The sequence below is a fragment of the Sus scrofa genome, chromosome 4 (assembly GCF_000003025.6).
Source record: "Sus scrofa isolate TJ Tabasco breed Duroc chromosome 4, Sscrofa11.1, whole genome shotgun sequence".
NCBI classification, from domain to species: domain Eukaryota; kingdom Metazoa; phylum Chordata; class Mammalia; order Artiodactyla; family Suidae; genus Sus; species Sus scrofa.
Window position 1 is genome coordinate 82,950,000 of NC_010446.5, and position 19,125 is coordinate 82,969,124.

The window sequence follows — 19,125 nt, forward strand, 5'->3', positions numbered from 1 at the left end:
GGACATAACAAAATGAGATACGATGGCACTAGACACAAATTGTAGAAATAGTTTTAGAAAAGTATGGAATGCACTATACTTTAAAAGATTTACTTTACTTAAAAAATTAAATATATCCTTATGAATATACAAAATGAAAAATGGAAAAAGTATATGAATATGTTAGCAATTTAATTTTATTATAGTTATAATATTTGTTATTTGCTGTGATTTTTCATTTTTGAAACTAAGTTGTTCAGTTTAGTAGAAATCACAGAAAAACATGTCAAAGAGAGAACTACTACTAACACCACCTGAATCCAGCGTCACAAGAAAAGCACAAAAATTGAACACTGAAAAAAAAAAAAAAACACTCAAAACTGGTAAAGGCCAGGGTGTCTACAGGACAATCTGACAACTAAATATAACCCTAACTTTATAAATAACCTGTTGGTCATTCTTAACATTCCTTCTTCTTGATCTATAAATTGAGGAACAAGCCTTAGAGCTGAAGATACAGAACAAGGAGACTTTTTGTTCTCCTCTTAAAGCACAGTTTTCTCAAAGAATGTAATATGTGGAACCATTTACAGTTTAGAAAATTCTGTGAGTTTATACAACTGAAAACACCCTTAGAGGAAGTAAGGGTCAAAAACAGACTCCTTTAATGTGACCAGAAACAAAACCCTGTGAATTATATATATATATATATATATTTTTTTTTTTTTGTCTTTTGTCTTTTTTGTTGTTGTTGTTGTTATTGTTGCTATTTTTTGGGCCGCTCCCGCGGCATATGGAGGTTCCCAGGCTAGGGGTCCAATCGGAGCTGTAGCCACCAGCCTACGCCAGAGCCACAGCAACGCGGGATCCGAGCCGCATCTGCAACCTACACCACAGCTCACGGCAACGCCGGATCGTTAACCCACTGAGCAAGGGCAGGGACCGAACCCGCAACCTCATGGTTCCTAGTCGGATTCATTAACCACTGCGCCACGACGGGAACTCCTGAATTATATTTTTTATAGTTCATGTTGATTAAAAATTTACCAACCTATCACCAGGTGCTGCTCGATACCTTGCCCCTGGGATCAGGACTGGGTCATCGTCACTGTCATCTGTGTCCTGGAGAGCAGAGTCTCTGGCCAATGTTTCCTCCTGAGCTGAAGGTCCAACGGCTTCGGTTTGTGCCTGAGGTTCAGGATGGCTGGTAGCACTTTCAGTGCTAGTTTGATCTGAAGTTCCTGGTTCCTTGTCTTGTTCAGACAAAGTGGATTCTTCTGGAACCCCACAAGGGCCATCAAGATTGAAGTCATTCCTTTCTTCTGAGCTAGAACCCAATGTCTCAGAAGTAAGTTTATCTGATTGTGCTGTTGGAAAACAAAGTAACAATTAGTTACTTCGGCAACACTAATTATTTAATCTAGTTTTAGAGCTGACAAAGACATTTTTTAAGATAAAGTCTAGATGGAGAAGAAAATTCCACAACACATCTATTTGGAAATGATCTTAACTCTGGAGAGACTAACACAGATTAAGGCTTATTATTTTCCTATGAATTACCTAAAGAGACCAAGACAACTCACCTATATCTATATGGTTCTGTACTGTGTTTTCTGCAGATGTACCCTCCTGAAGTGTCACATCCTCTGATGATTCTTCAAGAGATTCTGGGAATTAAACCAAATTATCATTAAATCCTAAATTTGAGGAAAATAAATACCAATTTAATACTCCAGTTTTCCTATGTATAAGCAGTTCTTAACCCCTTTTGGGTCACAGACACTTTTGACACTCACATAGGAGCGGGACCTCCCCATCACCACTCCTTCCCCCAAGGTAAACACTCTGTATGTGCACACACAATTGTACAAACACTATCAGGGAAAGACGTGCAATTGTGCCCACTGCCCCTTCCCAAGGCCTATCAAAGCATGGACCTTCATGAACTCTATATGAAGAACCTCTGCTTTAGATTATCCCTCACAACTGACATTCCTTAATCTTGCTTTTTTTCCCTAATCTTCATAAAATCTAAACTTAAAACTGAGTATTTTTCTGCCCCTTTATCATGCACTTGTTCTAATTTGAACTATCATCAACAAATAATAAAGCTGACCCCACCATAAATTCTGTCAGGCCATTGAAAATACTTATTTTGGGATTTAATTCCAAGACGTGTGAAGGATCAGTATTTTTGTTTCTACCTGGACATCTGCTTACCAGACAGTTATTTTACATACATTTAAATTTCTGTAAACTAAAAAAAAAAAGGAGTTCCCATCGTGGTGCAGCACAAACGAATCCGATGAGGAACCATGAGACTGCAGGTTCAATCCCTGGCCTCACTCAGTGGGTTAAGGATCTGGCATTGCAGTGAGCTGTGATGTAGGTCACAGACACAGCTTGAATCTGGTGTTGCTGTGGCTCTGGTGCAGGCCGGTGGCTACAGTTCTGATTGGACCCCTACCCTGGGGAACCTCCATATGCAGCAGGTGCAGCCCTAAAAAGACAAAAATAAATAAATAAACAAATTCCTGTAAACTCTGTTATAATGAGGCATCTATCCATTTAATGAAAAAGAATCCATTTATTCCTCTTTTTTTTTTGGTCTTTTGTCCTTTTAGGGCCACACCCACGGTATATGGAGGTTCCCAGGCTACAGGTCGAATTGGACCTGTTGCCGCCGGCCTACACCAGAGCCACAGCAACGCCAGATCTGGGGCCACATCTGCGACCTACACACAGCTCATGGCAAGGCAACACCAAATCCTTAACCCACTGAGCGAGGCCAGGGATTGAACCTGCAACCTCATGGTTCCTAGTTGGATTCGTTTCTGCAGCGCCATGACGGGAACTCCATATTCCTTCATTTTCAAGTACTTTTTGAAAATCTACTGTGTTTTAGGCTGTCCTAGCCCCTAAATTTCATATGATTACATAAAAATATTCTACAAAAGGGTTCTAAAAACATTTCCTAAATGGCATTTCCTGTAAGAAATAGGATTCATTCATAGCCTGTTCAGATTTTATTCCTTTTTTCCCCTCCATAAACCACCTATACTCTGAAAAAAATATCAAGACAGATACTCTGGATTTCACTGCTAGGTATAAAAACGCTAAGGATAATTTGAACCAACATTTACATCTCACATATGTTCAGTACGATGACAATCTATCTTGGTAATTGCGTCCACAGAGGGGAACTGTGCTTCACTGTGATGTCCTATCTTAAATGCTTAAGGTCCTCACCTTTTGCATTTTCTGTTTGCTTATTAATAACAATGACTGTACTACTGGGGTAAAACTAATCTACTAAAAATAGGAAACAAAATTGCAGCACTGAGGTAACAGAAAATTAAGTAAACATCCAACACTGGGTTTTGTAATGACAAAAGCAAAATAACACCTTACTTATTTCAGTCTCTCCTTCTGGTGGTTGCACTGAACTCTGTGGGACCAAGGATTCCTCCTGATCCTCAGCTTTGCAGTGGCTTCCATTTCCTCTAGAACTTGAGGCAGTACTGCTCCTACCATCAAGACAAGATAAGTGATTCCATCAAGATGTTAATAAACATAAACTTAGGGTAATTTTTGTATTTTACAACTAGAGAAGTTGATAAAAAAAATTCAGACGACAAATAAAATATTTCATGATTTATTATTTTAATAGTACCTGCAAAACATCACATAAAATCAAGGTGATTATTCTAATCCACTATAATCTTTTAAAAAGACTTAAAAACTTTAAGGATCACTTCTTCATTGTTTTGATGCTTTTATGATCTGGTACATATTTCTACAAGTCTCTCAACTGAATTTTAATTTAATCACATAATCTCTCTTCTCTTCTATGGTAGAGATGGTTCACCATATCCAAATCCTTAATTAATTTACAGGCTTTGAGCACATGCCCTTTTAGACTTTGTTGTTCTAGGCTACTTTTAAATTAATACTTGAAAAGAGGCCTGGAAATTTCTTAGGTCTTTGAACACAGTCTGTGGATCACTGCCTGTTCTAGATAGTTGTTCAGATATGGCAAGTGACTGAGCGCCATGGTTTTGTAGAAGAGAATAATGTTTTCTGTTTTAGTTTTAATACCTACCTGATGATGACCATAACTATGCTAGAATTTATGGCTAGAACAGAATCCCAGACCAATTTAAATAATTTTCAATGAACACTATGTGACAAATCATGACATATGTGTAAGAAGGAGACTGTCTGGGAAAGAAAATAGAGGAAAATGTATAACAATCTGACTAAAGTTAAAATTAAATTCACAGAAATCCAACAATTTCTTAAATTTAGTAGATGTGAACAAGAAAAAGAAACTGAACAGTTACAGTAACTTAAAAAACATTAATTATAGACAAAGAGCAGTGACTCAATAAACAACTCAAAGTATCATGGAGTTTTTGCCCAACTTTTATAAAAACTCTTTTATGCTAATTGCAGAAGTCAATTTGACTTTTTTTTAAAAGGGCAAACATATATAATATGCTTTTTAAAAGACTGTATATCTATATGGGTATATATGCAGAGAAAAATGTCAGAAAGCACATTCACCAACGTTAAGTGTCATCTCAGTAGGACTACTGCAAGAGAATTTTTTCATATTTTTCTCTAGATTCTGATTTTTTTTTTTTTTGCAATGAACATGTGTTTCTTTTTAACCAGAAATAATGTATAGCAATTTTGGTAAAGAGAAGCCAATGTGATAAATAAATCTTTTTTTTCCACTGAGAAAGCTATAACACAGGTTTAAATGAAATGCGCAATGTATAATAGTTATGATAATTAAAACACTAGGGCACTGATGTAGGAACAGAGAGTCATTAGTGGCAAAGACAAAGTAATCAAGTAAATACATTAAGCATGTGTTAACATGGCATTTCAAATCACAGATAAATAACTACATTGTTTGATAAATAGTACTGGGACAAAGGAAAAGCCATGTGGAAAAATAAACTATAAGCTCTACATCATACCTCATGGTAAAATAAATTGTAAAAGGATCAAACATGTATTTTTGATATAAAAAATCACAGAACCGTAAGTGGAAAATAAGAAGAAATCTTCCCCTAATCCTGGGAAGGACAAGGAGCATGAGCTCACAGGCTGAAATCATAAAGTAAAACTACTGTAAGTAAAGTGAAAGACAAACAACAAAACTGAGAAAAATATCTGGAGCAAATGAAAGACAAATGGTATTATCTCATTCAATTCTAATTTTTTTCTCTCACTCAATTCTATAATAAATAACTCTTACAAATCAATAAGAAAAAAATAAACACCACAGTAAAAAACTGGGTAAAGGATCTGAAAGGCAATTTACAAAAAATTACAGTTGTAGCTAACAATTAATTAAAGCCTATCATGTACCAGTCAATGTGCTAAGTGCATGTACTTTTCCTGCATGTTCTCATCTTCCCAACAAATCTTTGAAGTAGCTTCTATTAAATATGCCCATTTTCAGATGAGAAAACTAAGATTCAGAAAGGTTTAACAGCTGGTCAAGTTCAGAGTCCAAACTCTTGGTCAGGGTGTTCTATTGCCTTATCTATCATCAGAGAAATTAAAAAAAAAAAGACACCACACTAGCATAGATGACAGAAGACTGCATACCTTTTTGAATTTTTTTAACAAAAATACAGAATACTTTTGCAATCAGAAAAAAAAATCTAATTACTTTTCTGATAAAGAAATAAACTAGTGAAAAGAGAATGTAATTCATGGTCAATTTTTAAAGAAAGAAAAGCGGCATTCAAAAGAAGAGTGGGACTAAAGATTTTGGTCAAAAAAATGCTCAGATGAGATTCTTTATAAGAAATCAGCCCCTCTGTGCGGAAACATGAGAATAGAAAAGACATAAAGAATAATAATGGCAATCTTCTCTGATCTTAAATTATGTATTAAGAAAAATGGCCATAGATGTCATGATTTTTAGAAGATGAGGTCAATTACTAGAGTAAATAAAGAAATTCTAATAACTGTACCTTCAAATACATATATCCAGAATCCAATCTCTTCTACTGTCTCCACTGCTCCCACTCTGGTCCAAGACAACACTATCTCTCAAGTTGCTTACTGCCAAAGCCTTTTAACTGGTTTCCTGGCTTCTACCTAAGGCCTATTCTCTACACAGCAATTAGAGATATGCTTTATCATTTTAAAGATCCTCCTCACTTACCTGGTTGAACTTATCTGCTACAACTCTCTTCTTTGGTCACTGAACTCCAGTTTTGTGGGGTTTTTTTTTAAGATGCTTGAATATATTAAGACTGCTTCTACTTCAGAGTCTTTGTACTGGCTTTCTGCCTAGAATGCTCTTCCCCAAAATATATGTGGACTTCACTTCTTACCCTTCAAATTGTTCAAATGTCATCTTCTCAACAATGCCTAACACTTCCCTAGGCTTCCCAATCATCCACTCTATTTTCCTCCATAGCACTGAATACCAGCTAACATACTACACAATTTACTTATTTATTATGTTTATTGTCTGTCTCCCCCACCTAGAATGAAAGCTCAAATGGGGCAGGGATTGTCTACTTTCTTTTTCACTGATATATTCTCAGTGTCTTGGACAGTCTTTGGAACATAGAATGTATTCAATAATATTTGAAAATCCTCTTTAATCAAAGATTTTAATATAAAAAACACACAGGAACACAAATGAAAACCAGTGAATTGGAATAAATACCATATATCAACATATAATTAATTATATATTAATAAACAACATATAACTGTATCATATATTATTTATATATGACATATTATATATTATACTAACATATAATATATAATAATATACAATTAGGTATGTTAATATATTAATTATACAGAACAATTAATATATTACTTAAGTGATTAATATAATCACCATATATTAATCACACATATTAGTATATAATTAATTATATATTAAGATGGATTATATTATCTACATATTAGTATAATAACAGTAACAAATACAAAATTTAAAGAATTTTGCAAAGAATTTAAGAAGCTCACATAACTATACTTTTTAATATAAGATTTGCCTAGATTAGTGAGCAATAAATATAATCATAAGTGTCATTAAATCTATTCAACCATTAAATATAAGGTTTAAGCACACTAGTAATCAAATAAAAATAATTTTTTAAAAAGTCAGTATATTAAACACTGGCCTGGAGACAGAAAAATGTATACCTTAATATGCTGTTAAGAGAAATGTAATGACAGATATCTTTTTGAAAGTTAATTTTATAGTATCTTTTGACCTAAACATAGTTTATTTCTGGAAAGATAGACAAAATCAATAATCTTATTTTATTTTATTTTTTTAAGGGCCGCACCTGCAGCGTATGGAAGTTCCCAGGCTAGGGGTTGAATCAGAGCTGCAGCTGCCAGCCTACACCACAGCCACAGCTACACAGGATCTGAGCCACGTCTGTGACCTACACCACAGCTCACAACAATGCCAGATCCTTAACCCATTGAGCAAGGCCAGGGATCGAACCTGCATCCTCACAGATACTAGTCAGGTTCATTAACCCTGAGCCATGATGGAACTCCCCAAATCAATAATCTTAAATGTAAGAAAAAGCTTGTAAACAAAGATATTCACCGTAGCCTTATTTGGTAAGAATAAATAAATAAATTCACTGCCTAATTAAAGGGAAGTGGTTAGGTAAAACTATGGTATATTCACTTGATGGAATCTTTTATACTGCTGGTAAAATAATACCTATGAAAACTAAGGAGTAATGTGGGAACATTTATTATAAAGTTAACGCAAATAAATGCAGGGGAGAATTGAATATATTTGGTATGATTAAAATCATATTTTAAAACTCAAACCAAAAATATTAACGTATATATACACATACACACACTGTACACATAGGACCAAGACTGCAAAAAGCTGCAAAATGTTAGGTTTATTAATTTTTGCACTAATAGTCTATAGGTGATTATTTTTATCTTTTGTATTTTCTATCAGAAGAAATATCACAGGACCAGCAATATCAGTATCACCTGGGAAGTTTCTAGAAATGCAAAGTCTCAGACCCCCACCTCAACTCTGACAGTGGGGTCTAGTAATCTGTGTTTTAACAAGCTCTCCAAGTGATCCTGAAGCACACTAAAGTTTGAGAATCAATGCGTCATTGCAAAACAAAAGATAAAGATGATGAAGTGCTAACAATAATATCTAATACAATCCTACAAAATGGCTAAGAACATCTTTACAAAAATATTAACTTACCATTCATCTGTAAAGTTCAGTTTTATTGTGCTTGTAGTTGTTCCTTCTGTGCTGTAGTGCAAACTTAAAACTGGTTCACCTGTCCCTGGTTTGGGGCTCAGCTTTTCATTATTGTTATCTGAAAATTGTGTTTAAAACATTTGAAAAAAGTCTCTGAAACCAATAAAAAGATGACATTTCCTAAAATTTTAAAACTTAAATTAGGTTGTCCTTGTCATAATTCTTTGTCACATCTGCTATGGTTCTCACTTAAAATTCCAAAGCAAGTGTTATAGAAACACTCCATATTGCAAAGTGGCACTGCATCAAATTCTGGTTTTGTGTACATGACTCCCTTTGATTTAGATGGAAATCACACACATTTGAGAACCATGTTAGGGAATCAAAGAATATTAACATGCAATGACATACTTTATAAACTGGTACTTTTATTTAATGGAATGCTCAGGATTTTATTTTTCAGTTGCTAGAATATCAAGAATGACTAACACTGGCACCTTCGGAAACACTGAGAAGAAGTAAGGGCTCCAAAAGAAGCCATTTGGTAAAAACTTTGCTGCAACGAAATGCTATCATATTCTTTCTGTTCTTTTGAATTCATAGACTATAATCTAGGGAGGGATTACAGCCTGTACTCTATTGGGAAGGCGGCAGAGAAGAAAATTTATTATGCTGTGTTATTTTCTAAAACTCTTTTTGTTATTAAGATCACATGTTTTGGTATAGTTCATCTTCTCCCCCTGACTCACCTTGCAAAAAAATCTGTTTTCTAAATTATGGAAATGGCAATACCACCTTAAGAGTCCACAAATGATGTCCACAATATATATCCATCTCAACATACAAAATCTTTGCAAAATGGCAAATAAAACCAAGAAACTCTACAGAAATTGAATACAGAATACTTTAAAGTCACCTCTCCCTTCCCCCACAAAATGAGAACATGGATATCCAAAGACAAAATTTAACAGGACTTTAAAGGTTTTCCTTTTTATGATGAGTAACAGCTTAGGGGAACATTAAAATGTATAGGGAATAAAAACTGCTTAATAATCAAACATGTAACATTTCTGCCAGTTGCTTACAGAAAGAAAACTTCTGTGACATAATTGCTTTCTAGATACAAGTTCAAGGACTTGATATAATAGTACTAAAAATAAGATTTCTGTCTAGAAAACAGTAACAACAAAAGCAGTAATAACTTAATAAAATCAAAATTACTCAGGATTTTTGGTTATTAGATTTACTTTATATTGCAATGAAGGATTTAATTCTTTCTGCATTCCTCTTGAAGACACTGGAGCACTTATTAAAAGAGAATCTGATAGAATCTCTGCTCCAGCTTTTATTCTGTGAAAGGAGAATTAATAAGACTTAAAAATACAGAACTATAGCAGAAAGGAAAAAAGATTCTCTCCGAGAGATGAGAGGCCAAGCTGATAAAACTCAGGAGCACCAATTCTTATGTCTTTACTTCTAACTCATGAGAAATCTCCTATAAGATTAATTTGAGGGGAAAAAAAGTGGGTATCAATTATAAAGCTGGCCTATCAAATGGTAAAGTCACTTTGTTTCTGTATTACTGTTGTTATGTCTATGTTCTTGATATAAACAGCCGCTGGGAAAAAAAATTAACAATCCATTACAATTTTCAAAGATTCAGTATTATATTCAATGTTTCAGAGGACATATTTTACCAAATGGGATTCTGATAAAATAAATGAATTAATAGATCTTTAGCTTACATAAAATTATCAAGAATGGGACTTTTAAAATATCTATCCTACCCTTGCCAGTCTTTGAAAACTTTGCTGTTACTCATTTGTTCACATATAGTTTTCCCTTATTTTTTAGTTATGTTGCTGAAATTTCTGTCCCGCTGCTGCCAAAATCATAGTTATCCTTAGGAATCTGCAGTTGGTGGAGACAAACAGCTGAAATATTCGATGACCAAAGAGACTAAGAGGTAACACTGGGACTACTTCTTTCATTATCTCTCACAACATTTTATAAAGTGCCTTGCTACTTATTTTCTTTTAAAGTAAAGAAGGAATAAAAAACAAAAGCAGGCCTGAGAGAATTGGAGGACTGAATTTCTTAGATCTACCTTGGTCAGGAGTTTAAGTTTTAAGAAGCCATTTAAATGTTGTATCTTGGAGAAAGCTATAGATATCTGCATACTATGACTATAGGAATATAATAGACAAAGGGCTTTGAGTAAACAAAGATCTAAGAGATCAGAATGGAGTAGAAAACATCTACCAACCTCCAAGGGCACTCCCAAACTCCAAAAGCAAGAAGCTTCCTGAGAGGATCAATGTTAATTAAAACCTTCTTCCTAGGTAATCTACCACCAAATTATTATTTAACCTCTCTTTAATATAATCTACATGTTGTAAAGCATGTAAAACACAGCAGCATTCATTTAACTTATAAATTAACTATAGTTGATAGAATTTGTTCATTTAAGTTGTCAATGAAGTCATTGGCCTCGAGTAGAATTGGCCCATCACTATATTTCTGTTAGCTACAAAAATTTCAGGCCCCCAAGTCCATCTATTTCCTTGCAGACTGCACATAAATAATGCCTCTGGCAGAAACACAATACTGTGTAGAACCTGGTTTCTTGAGGTATTAATGGGAGATTTTTTTTTTTTTTATTAAATGTGAGGTTTACAATTCATTTCCTAGCCTTGTTCCATTCTACTCTTCCTAGCTTAATACTCTTCTTCTTGATCATATACTACCTATCAAACTGAACTGTCTCAGAAATGTAGATCCCTGGCTTACTGGCAAATTAATTAACAAACTGAGTCTGATAAATGAATATTTTTAGCTAAAAAGGTCTACGAAAATCTACTTTAAAGAACTAAAAAATTACAGAGTTACCGCTGTGGTGCAATGGGATCAGTGGCATCTCTGGAGCCCTCGGATAGTTTCAATCCCTGGCCTGACAAAACAGGCTAAGGATCTATCTGGTGTTGCCATGGCTGTGGCATAGATTGTAACTGTGGCTTGGATCTGATTCCTGGCCGGGAAACTCTATATGCCTCAGAACAGCCCAAAAAAGGAAAGAAAAAAAAAAAGAAAGAAAGGAAAGGAAAGGAGAGAGGAAGGGAGGGAAGAAAGAGAGAGAGAGAGAGAGGGAGGGAGAGGGGGAGAGAGAGAGAGAGAGAGAGAGAGAGAGAGAGAGAGAGAGAGAGAGGGAGAGAAAGAAAGAAAGAAAGAAAGAAAGAAAGAAAGAAAGAAAGAAAGAAAGAAAGAAAGAAAGAAAAAGAAAGGAAGAAAGAGGGCGTTCCGGTCATGGCACAGTGGAAACGAATCTGACTAGGAACTATGAGGTTGCAGGTTCGATCCCCAGCCTCACTCAGTGGGTTAAGGATCCGGTGTCCTTGACATGAGCTGTGGTATAGGTGGTAGATACAACTCAGATCTGGTGGTGTTGTGGCCCTGGCATAAGCTGGAAGCTACAGCTCCAATTCGACCCCTAGCCTGAGAACCTCTTCCACATGCCACAGGTGTAGCCTTAAAAAGACAAAGGAAGAAAGGAAGGAAGGAAAATTTTAAACATATTTGTTTTATTTTTACTTTATTTGAAAAAATAGTTGTAACCATTTTAATTTTCACTAACTTGTTCTATGTGTTAAAAGCTGGATCAGCAAACACATTCTAAAAACTGTATTATTCAAAGTCTTACCTCATTAATGTACAAAAATATATCATTGAAATATATTGCTTAACAAGTAGAGAGTTTAAGAGCACTGAGATTTTAGAAAACCTAATCATTGACTTTATATAGAAAGCACCATCATGATAGTAACTAAAATTTATTAAGCATTGCTATGTCCTAGGATATATTAAGTATCCTTTGTAAAACCATATTACTATCTCTATTTTATATATGAGGAAACTGATGATAGATTCTTTATCTCTAGTTACCTAAGTCTCTTTCTATATAAAGATCCTACCTAATATACTATCTTGGAAATAACTTGAATCTAAAGTAGAAAATAAGATGGCTTGAATGACTATTTTAATTAAGAAATATCAATTGTTGGTATTATTATTTCTATCAGCAACTTTAATATAACTGAGCGACGTTCTGGTAGCTCTGGTAGCAAACCGTTACTTTGGTACCAGAGTATTGGAAACTATGCTCTATCTTTTCAGGACAGATCGAACTGCTTCTTCTCCCTCTCAAAAACACTGCAGGGGTCTAAAATTAACTGTCATGCACTCAGCCCAATGCAGTGTAGTGGGGGGGGAAATCACTTTTAACTTGTTTGACACTGCTAGTTTTTTAAAATGCATTCATATTGCTTTGTAATTTAACTATTAAGAATAACTAATGATGTTAGTAGCTTAGAGTGGCCTCGATCTAGACAAACTATCACCTATTTAAAACACATGCTTCCTGATGGAGGCTAATGTGAGAAAAAGACTGTATATATGTGTGTGTGACTGGGTCAATTTGCTGTACAGTAAAAAATTGATAGAATACTGTAAATCAATTATAATAGAAAAACTAAAAAATCATTATAAAAAATAAAACACATGCTTCAGAAGCACAGACATAGTCACATAAAAATCAAGTCAATATATTGTAAAAGACTTTTGTTTTTCAGATTTGGAAGTTAAGAGTCAATAACATGAGATTGTGGAAAGCACACTTAAATAGTCTTTCCAGAAAGAACCCTCAGAAAAAAAAAATCACAGAATGTGATGGAATATAATCTGAAGGCAACTTGTTTGAACATTATTTAATCTGTGCATTTCAATTATGACATTATAACCACTTGTGGTTCTTAAAAAACATGCTCAATATAGTCCAAAATATGCTATCGTGATAACTAGGTTTGTGTATCATCTAAATATTGATATGAGCTTTTGGACTTTTAGCTAGGGTGTCCCTGAAGACCTATCCTATATGTAAATTTAAACAAAGTAATCAAAATGAAGACAATTAATAGAACATGGCCATAATAATTTGTTTAGAGCCACTAGGCCCAATATCTTCTCTCTTGTCCGCTCACTATTATAACTGTAAAATCAACCATTAATCACCTGTAGTAGCTTAGATAAACTGAGATCATATGGAAATAATATATTTTTTGCCTCAGAAATTTTCTATTACACAATTAACTTGTCAACATTTTCCTTCCATTATGCCAAATGTTTAAAATCAAAATCAAATCTAAAAGGAAGCAAAACACATGACAAAATCCTCTGAAAAAATGTTGACATATCAATGATAAAGCTCAACTATCTCCCCAAATTTTGCACCCCAACTTGCCTAGCATACACAGAAGGAAAGGTGAATTTCTCAAGTATAAATTCTAGACCAAGGCAAAATTTCCACTTTTATAGGCCTCTGCATTTCAACCCAGTGAAACTGCTCTCACTAATGAGATTGATAACCTTCCCGATGATTAATTTAGTGGAGAATTTTTAGAACCCAGCAGACAACTCTCTTATATACCACTCTATTTTCCCTATTATTTCTCTCTGTAGTTGTTACTTATGTAACAGCTCTCCTCTAGTAAAATCTTTAATTCTGGAGGAGTTTTTTTTTTTTCTTTTTTTTTTTCTGATTTTTTTGGAGACGTTTTAGAGGTCTCACTTTTTATACTAATCCTAGTTGATTTCATCTATTTTCATGGCTTCAATTATCATTTACATGCAGAAAGTTCTCCAATTAACTTTTCTAGCTCTGACATCTTTGCCAAGTTGCATGACATACAATCAAATGTCCAACAGACTTTTCCACAGGTAATTGAAATTCAACATATTCAAAACCAAGCTTCTGATCTCCACCTCCTTCTACACATCCTCTCCCACATCTTCTTCCTTTTTTTGTTTTTTTGTTTGTTTGTTTGTTTTTTGGTCTCTTTGTCTTTTCTAGGGCCCCACTCGCGGCATATGGAGATTCCCAGGCTAGGCTAGGGGTCTAAATTGGATCTGCAGCCGCTGGCCTACGCCACAGCCACAGCAACGCATGGGATCCAAGCCGAGTCTGTGACCTACACCACAGCTCATGGCAACGCTGGGGATTGAACCCACAACCTCATGGTTCCTAGTCAGATTTGTTAAGCACTGAGCCACTAAGGGAACTCCTCTTCTTCCTTTTCTAGGGCTACCTATTTCAGGAAGTATCCATTCATGTAATTGTACTCAGTCAAAACTTTGGAGTTACTTTTGCTGCACTAGAAATGTCACCTGCTAATCGCTTTCATTGCCTCCCCCAAATCAACACAGATAAACATATAATCTAAGTCAAAATCCTGCATTTACAATATAAAAACAGACTTAAAAACAGCCTGGACCTGCCACTGCCAAATCATCCCCATATAGAAATTTTGGAGTTGTCACTTCAATTTATTCTCTGGACTCCACCTCAATTGTTTGTCTCATTCATCAAATTCTGTACATCTACACTCTAAGTATTTCTTGAATTTCTTCACATCTCTACCTTAATTCCATCATCAGGTCAAAATCCTAATTATCAGGAGAACCTCATAAGTGATTTAGTCTCTAATCAATCCTTTATACTCTATTCAGATCAGGCCCTATTCTGTATTTTTAAATCCTTCATTAGCTATCTACTGTTCCTTTTTTTTTTTTTTCCCTTAGGGCCACACCCAAGGCATATTAAGTTCCTAGGCTAGGGGTCAAATCAGACTGTAGCTGCTGGCCTACACAACAGCCACAGCAATGTGGCATCCGAGCTGCGTCTTCGACATACACCATAGCTCATGGCAATGCCCATTCCTTAACCCACTGAGCAAGGCCAGGGATTGAACTAAAGTTCTCATGGATACTAGGCAGGTTTGTTACCGCTGAACCATGATGGGAACTCCAGCTTCCTACTGTTCTTAAAAGAAATATAAAACCTCTAAAAGTCTAAAAGGTCCTTCTCAATCTGGACTCTACCCATCTCTCGAAGCCAAAGCACACTCTAGCCATGCTGGGATTCTTCTGGTCATTCTAACGTGATTATCTCAGAGCCTCTGCACATGCTATTTACGATCCCCTTTACTTCCTTCTCTGTTGACCTAACTTACCCATACTCATCTTTCAGATTGCAGCTAAAATGTCTCATCCTGAGGAATGCCTTATTTGGCCCCTTACCAGAAGAGATAAGACCTCACTCTTACACGTTCCCCGCGAACCTTATTTCCTGTTTTGTAATACTCATGGCACATATTAATTCTTTTCATCATCTGTCTTTAGTGTTAGATGAGGCAAAGCACAGTAGTTATGACCACAGACACCGGAACCAGTCTGCTTGAGTATGAATCACATTTCTAACACTGATGCATAGTGCGTGACCTTAGACAAGTTTCTTAACCTCTCTTTACCTCAGCTTTCTCATCTGAAAAAAGGGGATAATAATGCTACCTGCTGCATAAGATTGTAGTGAGGATTAAGTAAATTAACATTTAAAAATTGTTCAAAGTAATGTTTGGCACAAAGAAAACGCAGTATTAAGTGTCCAAGTTGTTATTATGGTTAATCAACTCTATTATTGTTGTTGCTGTTGTTACTATTAATCAACTCTATCTTTTAAGCACAGGGAGAATTGGCTTTATTCATTTGTGCATCCTGGTGCTGGGCCCAGTATTTGCCTAAAGGTAACAGGCATCTAAATATAAAGTGAATTAATGAAACAGACATACAAATATGGCTCCACCACTTAACCACAGGTTAAGTCTTCAGATGTTTCTTGGAGTCCTCTTCCTTCCTCAGTAAAATGAGGACCATATTAGTATTCACCTCACTAAATTGCAAAAAATAATATACGTAAAATCCTTAACACAATGCCAGCCACATACTAAATATCAGTAAATTTCAGGGTTTTTTTGGCTTTTGGGTTTTTTTTAGGGCCACTCTCTCAGCATATGGAGATTTCCAGGCTAAGGGTTGAATAGGAGCTATGGCTGCCGGCATACACCACAACCACAGCAACACCAGATCCGAGCTGCATCTGCGACCTACGCCACAGCTCATGACAACGCCAGATCCTTTAACCACTGAGCGAGGCCAGGGATTGAACCCACAAACTCATGGTTCCTAGTCAGATTCGTTTTGGCTGCACCACAACAGGAACTCCTCAGTTATTTTTATTATAGACAATTCTGAGTTAGAAAACAATTTAACTAGATATATAGATATTGATTTGGTTAGCAGGAGAGTGAAACAAGTGAGCATGTTCAATAAAAACTATAGTGTTTAATTTCCAAAGATCAAATATATCACTAATTGCAAGATTTTAGACTTAATAGTTGGATAAAAGAGGACTAGCTACTTCATTCTAAACAATGAAGTAATAACTAGTTCTAAGGAATACAAAAAATCTAGAATGAAGCTTTTTTCCCTACAATTTAAAATATTGTATTTACAGATATATTCCAGTGTGATGGATACTGAACCTACATTTTGCATCAATAGAGCAAATTTCAATAATTAGATATTTTATAAAAATTAGAGTTGTCAAAGTACATTTAATGGCAATTTTAAATACTGCCTGATGTAATACTGTCAAATGATACCACTAAAACAAAATTTCAAGTTGGTGACAGTGTATAATCTTAAGGGAATATTTATGTAATATATGACAGGTCAAATTTCCCCATTCCCAATCTACCCTAGCAGAATTAGTAAAGTCTATTTCACTGGTTTTTGACCATCCACAAGTCCCTTTCTGTAAGTAAACATTTTATTCATGTCAAAAGAAGTCTGCTTATATAACATCATACGTAATAGATAACTAGCATTTACATTTTTAAGGCCTACAAATTAGCATTTTTATTGCTTTAAATCTAGAATAGAAAACAAGTGTCTGACAGATGTACAACTGCCTATAGGTGTACATTTCAAATTTAATAGCATTATCAACTTCCATTTAATTATCAGTATAAAGAATACAAAGCAACTACGAGTTCCCTTCATGGCTCAGTGGTTAACGAATCCGACTAGGAACCACAAGGTTGCAGGTTCAATCCCTGGCCTTGCTCAGTGGGTTGAGAATCTGGCATTGCCGTGAGCTGTGGTGTAGGTCACAGACGTGGCTTGGATCCCGCATTGCTGTGGCTCTGGTGTAGGCCGGTGGCTACAGCTCTGATTAGACCCCTAGCCTGGGAACCTCCACATGCCGCAGGTTTGGCCCCAGAAAAAACAAAAAGGACCAAAAAAAAAAAAAAAGAATACAAAGCAACTTGCTTTAATCATGGCCAAAATTTAAACTCAGGTAAAATTATGTTCTTATACCCTCTCAAAAGTTAAATGTTAATGTAATAGGTTTCTATTGTTATTGTTAATAAAAGAAGGGGGAATTTCTGGTCTAAATATTTTTAACAGGAAAAATTTGTTAGTTTTAGTAGTAGGCAAGAGAAATATATGTCAGAGAGGATTCTTCCCTTAAAGTACAGTAGTTATAACAGAGATATAAATAAAAGGAAAAACAAACATACTCATTAACTGTATTCTTATTTCTCTATCACTTACTTCTTTAGAAAATATTTTGAGGAGTTCCTGTCATGGCGCAGTGGTTAATGAATCCAACTAGGAACCATGAGGTTGCAGGTTCGATCCCTGGCCTTGCTCAGTGGATTAAGGATCTGGCATTGCCGTGAGCTGTGCTGTGGATCACAGACGAGGCTCCGATCCCGCGTTGCTGTGACTCTGGCGTAGGCAGGTGACTACAGTTCGGATTAGACCCCTAGCCTGGGAACCTCCATATGCCGCAGGAGCGGCCCTTGGAAAAGGCAAAAAGTAAAAAAAAAAAAAAAAAAAAAAAAAAATTTTTTTTATAAAACACAATTAAAACTATTGAGGCAGCAAGGCAGCTCCATTATGATCTTAAAGTTTAGACTGAACATTTTAGACTAAATGTGCTTTTTCAAAAATTCAAGATAAACAAAAACACTGATTGCAATTAATCAGTTTAATAATGTATATAATTATTGAAAAAAAATTTTTTCAGTGACAGATGTCAATTACAACTTAAAAAATTTTGCTAGTAACATTTTTATCCTGGTAATCCCTCAAAATAAAGAAAGAAATCTATGACCTACTATGTGAAATTAAATTATGCAACACTTAAAAGCACTTGGACACCTGGGAAGATGAATACTGCCAGGTGAGGGTAAAACTGAATTATCAATTAAAAACATATTAATGTCTCTTTAAAAGTATGAAAGAAAAATTTTAAATATGCTTAAAATAATAATCATTAGAGATATATTAAAAAGAAAACCTTATTAAGTGTACTACTTTTTCCATTCTATGGGATAGAATGGAGAGTAGGGGTCTTGACAAAGATTAAAACTTGAAATATAGCATATCTGGTGATATCAGTTATCCCCTAATATCAGTTATCCCCTATAACTTTAACCTTTTCCACAAAGAGTCTAAGAGTCTTATTCTATAAACATGCTATGTTTGAAATTACAACCGCCCCTTAAACATTGCCTTTCTTCTGTCTTTACATTCTTTTTTTTTTTTTTCCCCCGGTCTTTTTGTCTTTTTAGGGCCACACCCAAGGCATATGGAGGTTCCCAGGCTAGGGGTTGAATGGTAGCTACAGCTGCTGGCCTATAACACAGCCACAGCAACACCAGATCCAAGCCGAATCTGTGACCTACACCACAGCTCACAGCAGCGCCGGATCTGTAACCCACTGAGCATGGCCAGGGATCAAACCCACAACCTCATGGTTCCTAGTTGGATTTGTTTCCCCTGCACAGGTGAACTCCTCTTCTGTCTTTTCATTCTTAATTGAGCTTATTGAAAGAGTGATCTACATATCATTGTCTCCACTTTTATTTTTTCACTCTTTCTTCTCAAACCACTGTTATCTGGCTTCTGCCTCCATATATCACAGACCTGCAGTG

At 35.3% G+C, this 19,125-nt stretch overlaps 1 protein-coding gene across 20 annotated transcripts in view; it reads right to left on the reverse strand.

The window, feature by feature from the left end:
* DCAF6 (DDB1 and CUL4 associated factor 6) overlaps window positions 1-19,125 on the reverse strand; it is a 158,143-nt gene that overhangs the window by 38,424 nt on the left and 100,594 nt on the right. For 12 of the 20 annotated variants that reach the window (XM_021089469.1, XM_021089465.1, XM_021089466.1 and 9 more), the window contains 4 exons: window positions 8,234-8,351; window positions 3,391-3,506; window positions 1,563-1,646; window positions 1,031-1,346 (listed from right to left, as the gene is read on the reverse strand). In XM_021089469.1, coding sequence (XP_020945128.1) covers window positions 1,031-1,346; window positions 1,563-1,646; window positions 3,391-3,506; window positions 8,234-8,351 — 634 coding nt within the window. The remainder of the gene's footprint in view (window positions 1-1,030; window positions 1,347-1,562; window positions 1,647-3,390; window positions 3,507-8,233; window positions 8,352-19,125) is intronic. The other 8 variants (XM_021089470.1, XM_021089455.1, XM_021089453.1 and 5 more) reach the window with 1 other exon arrangement.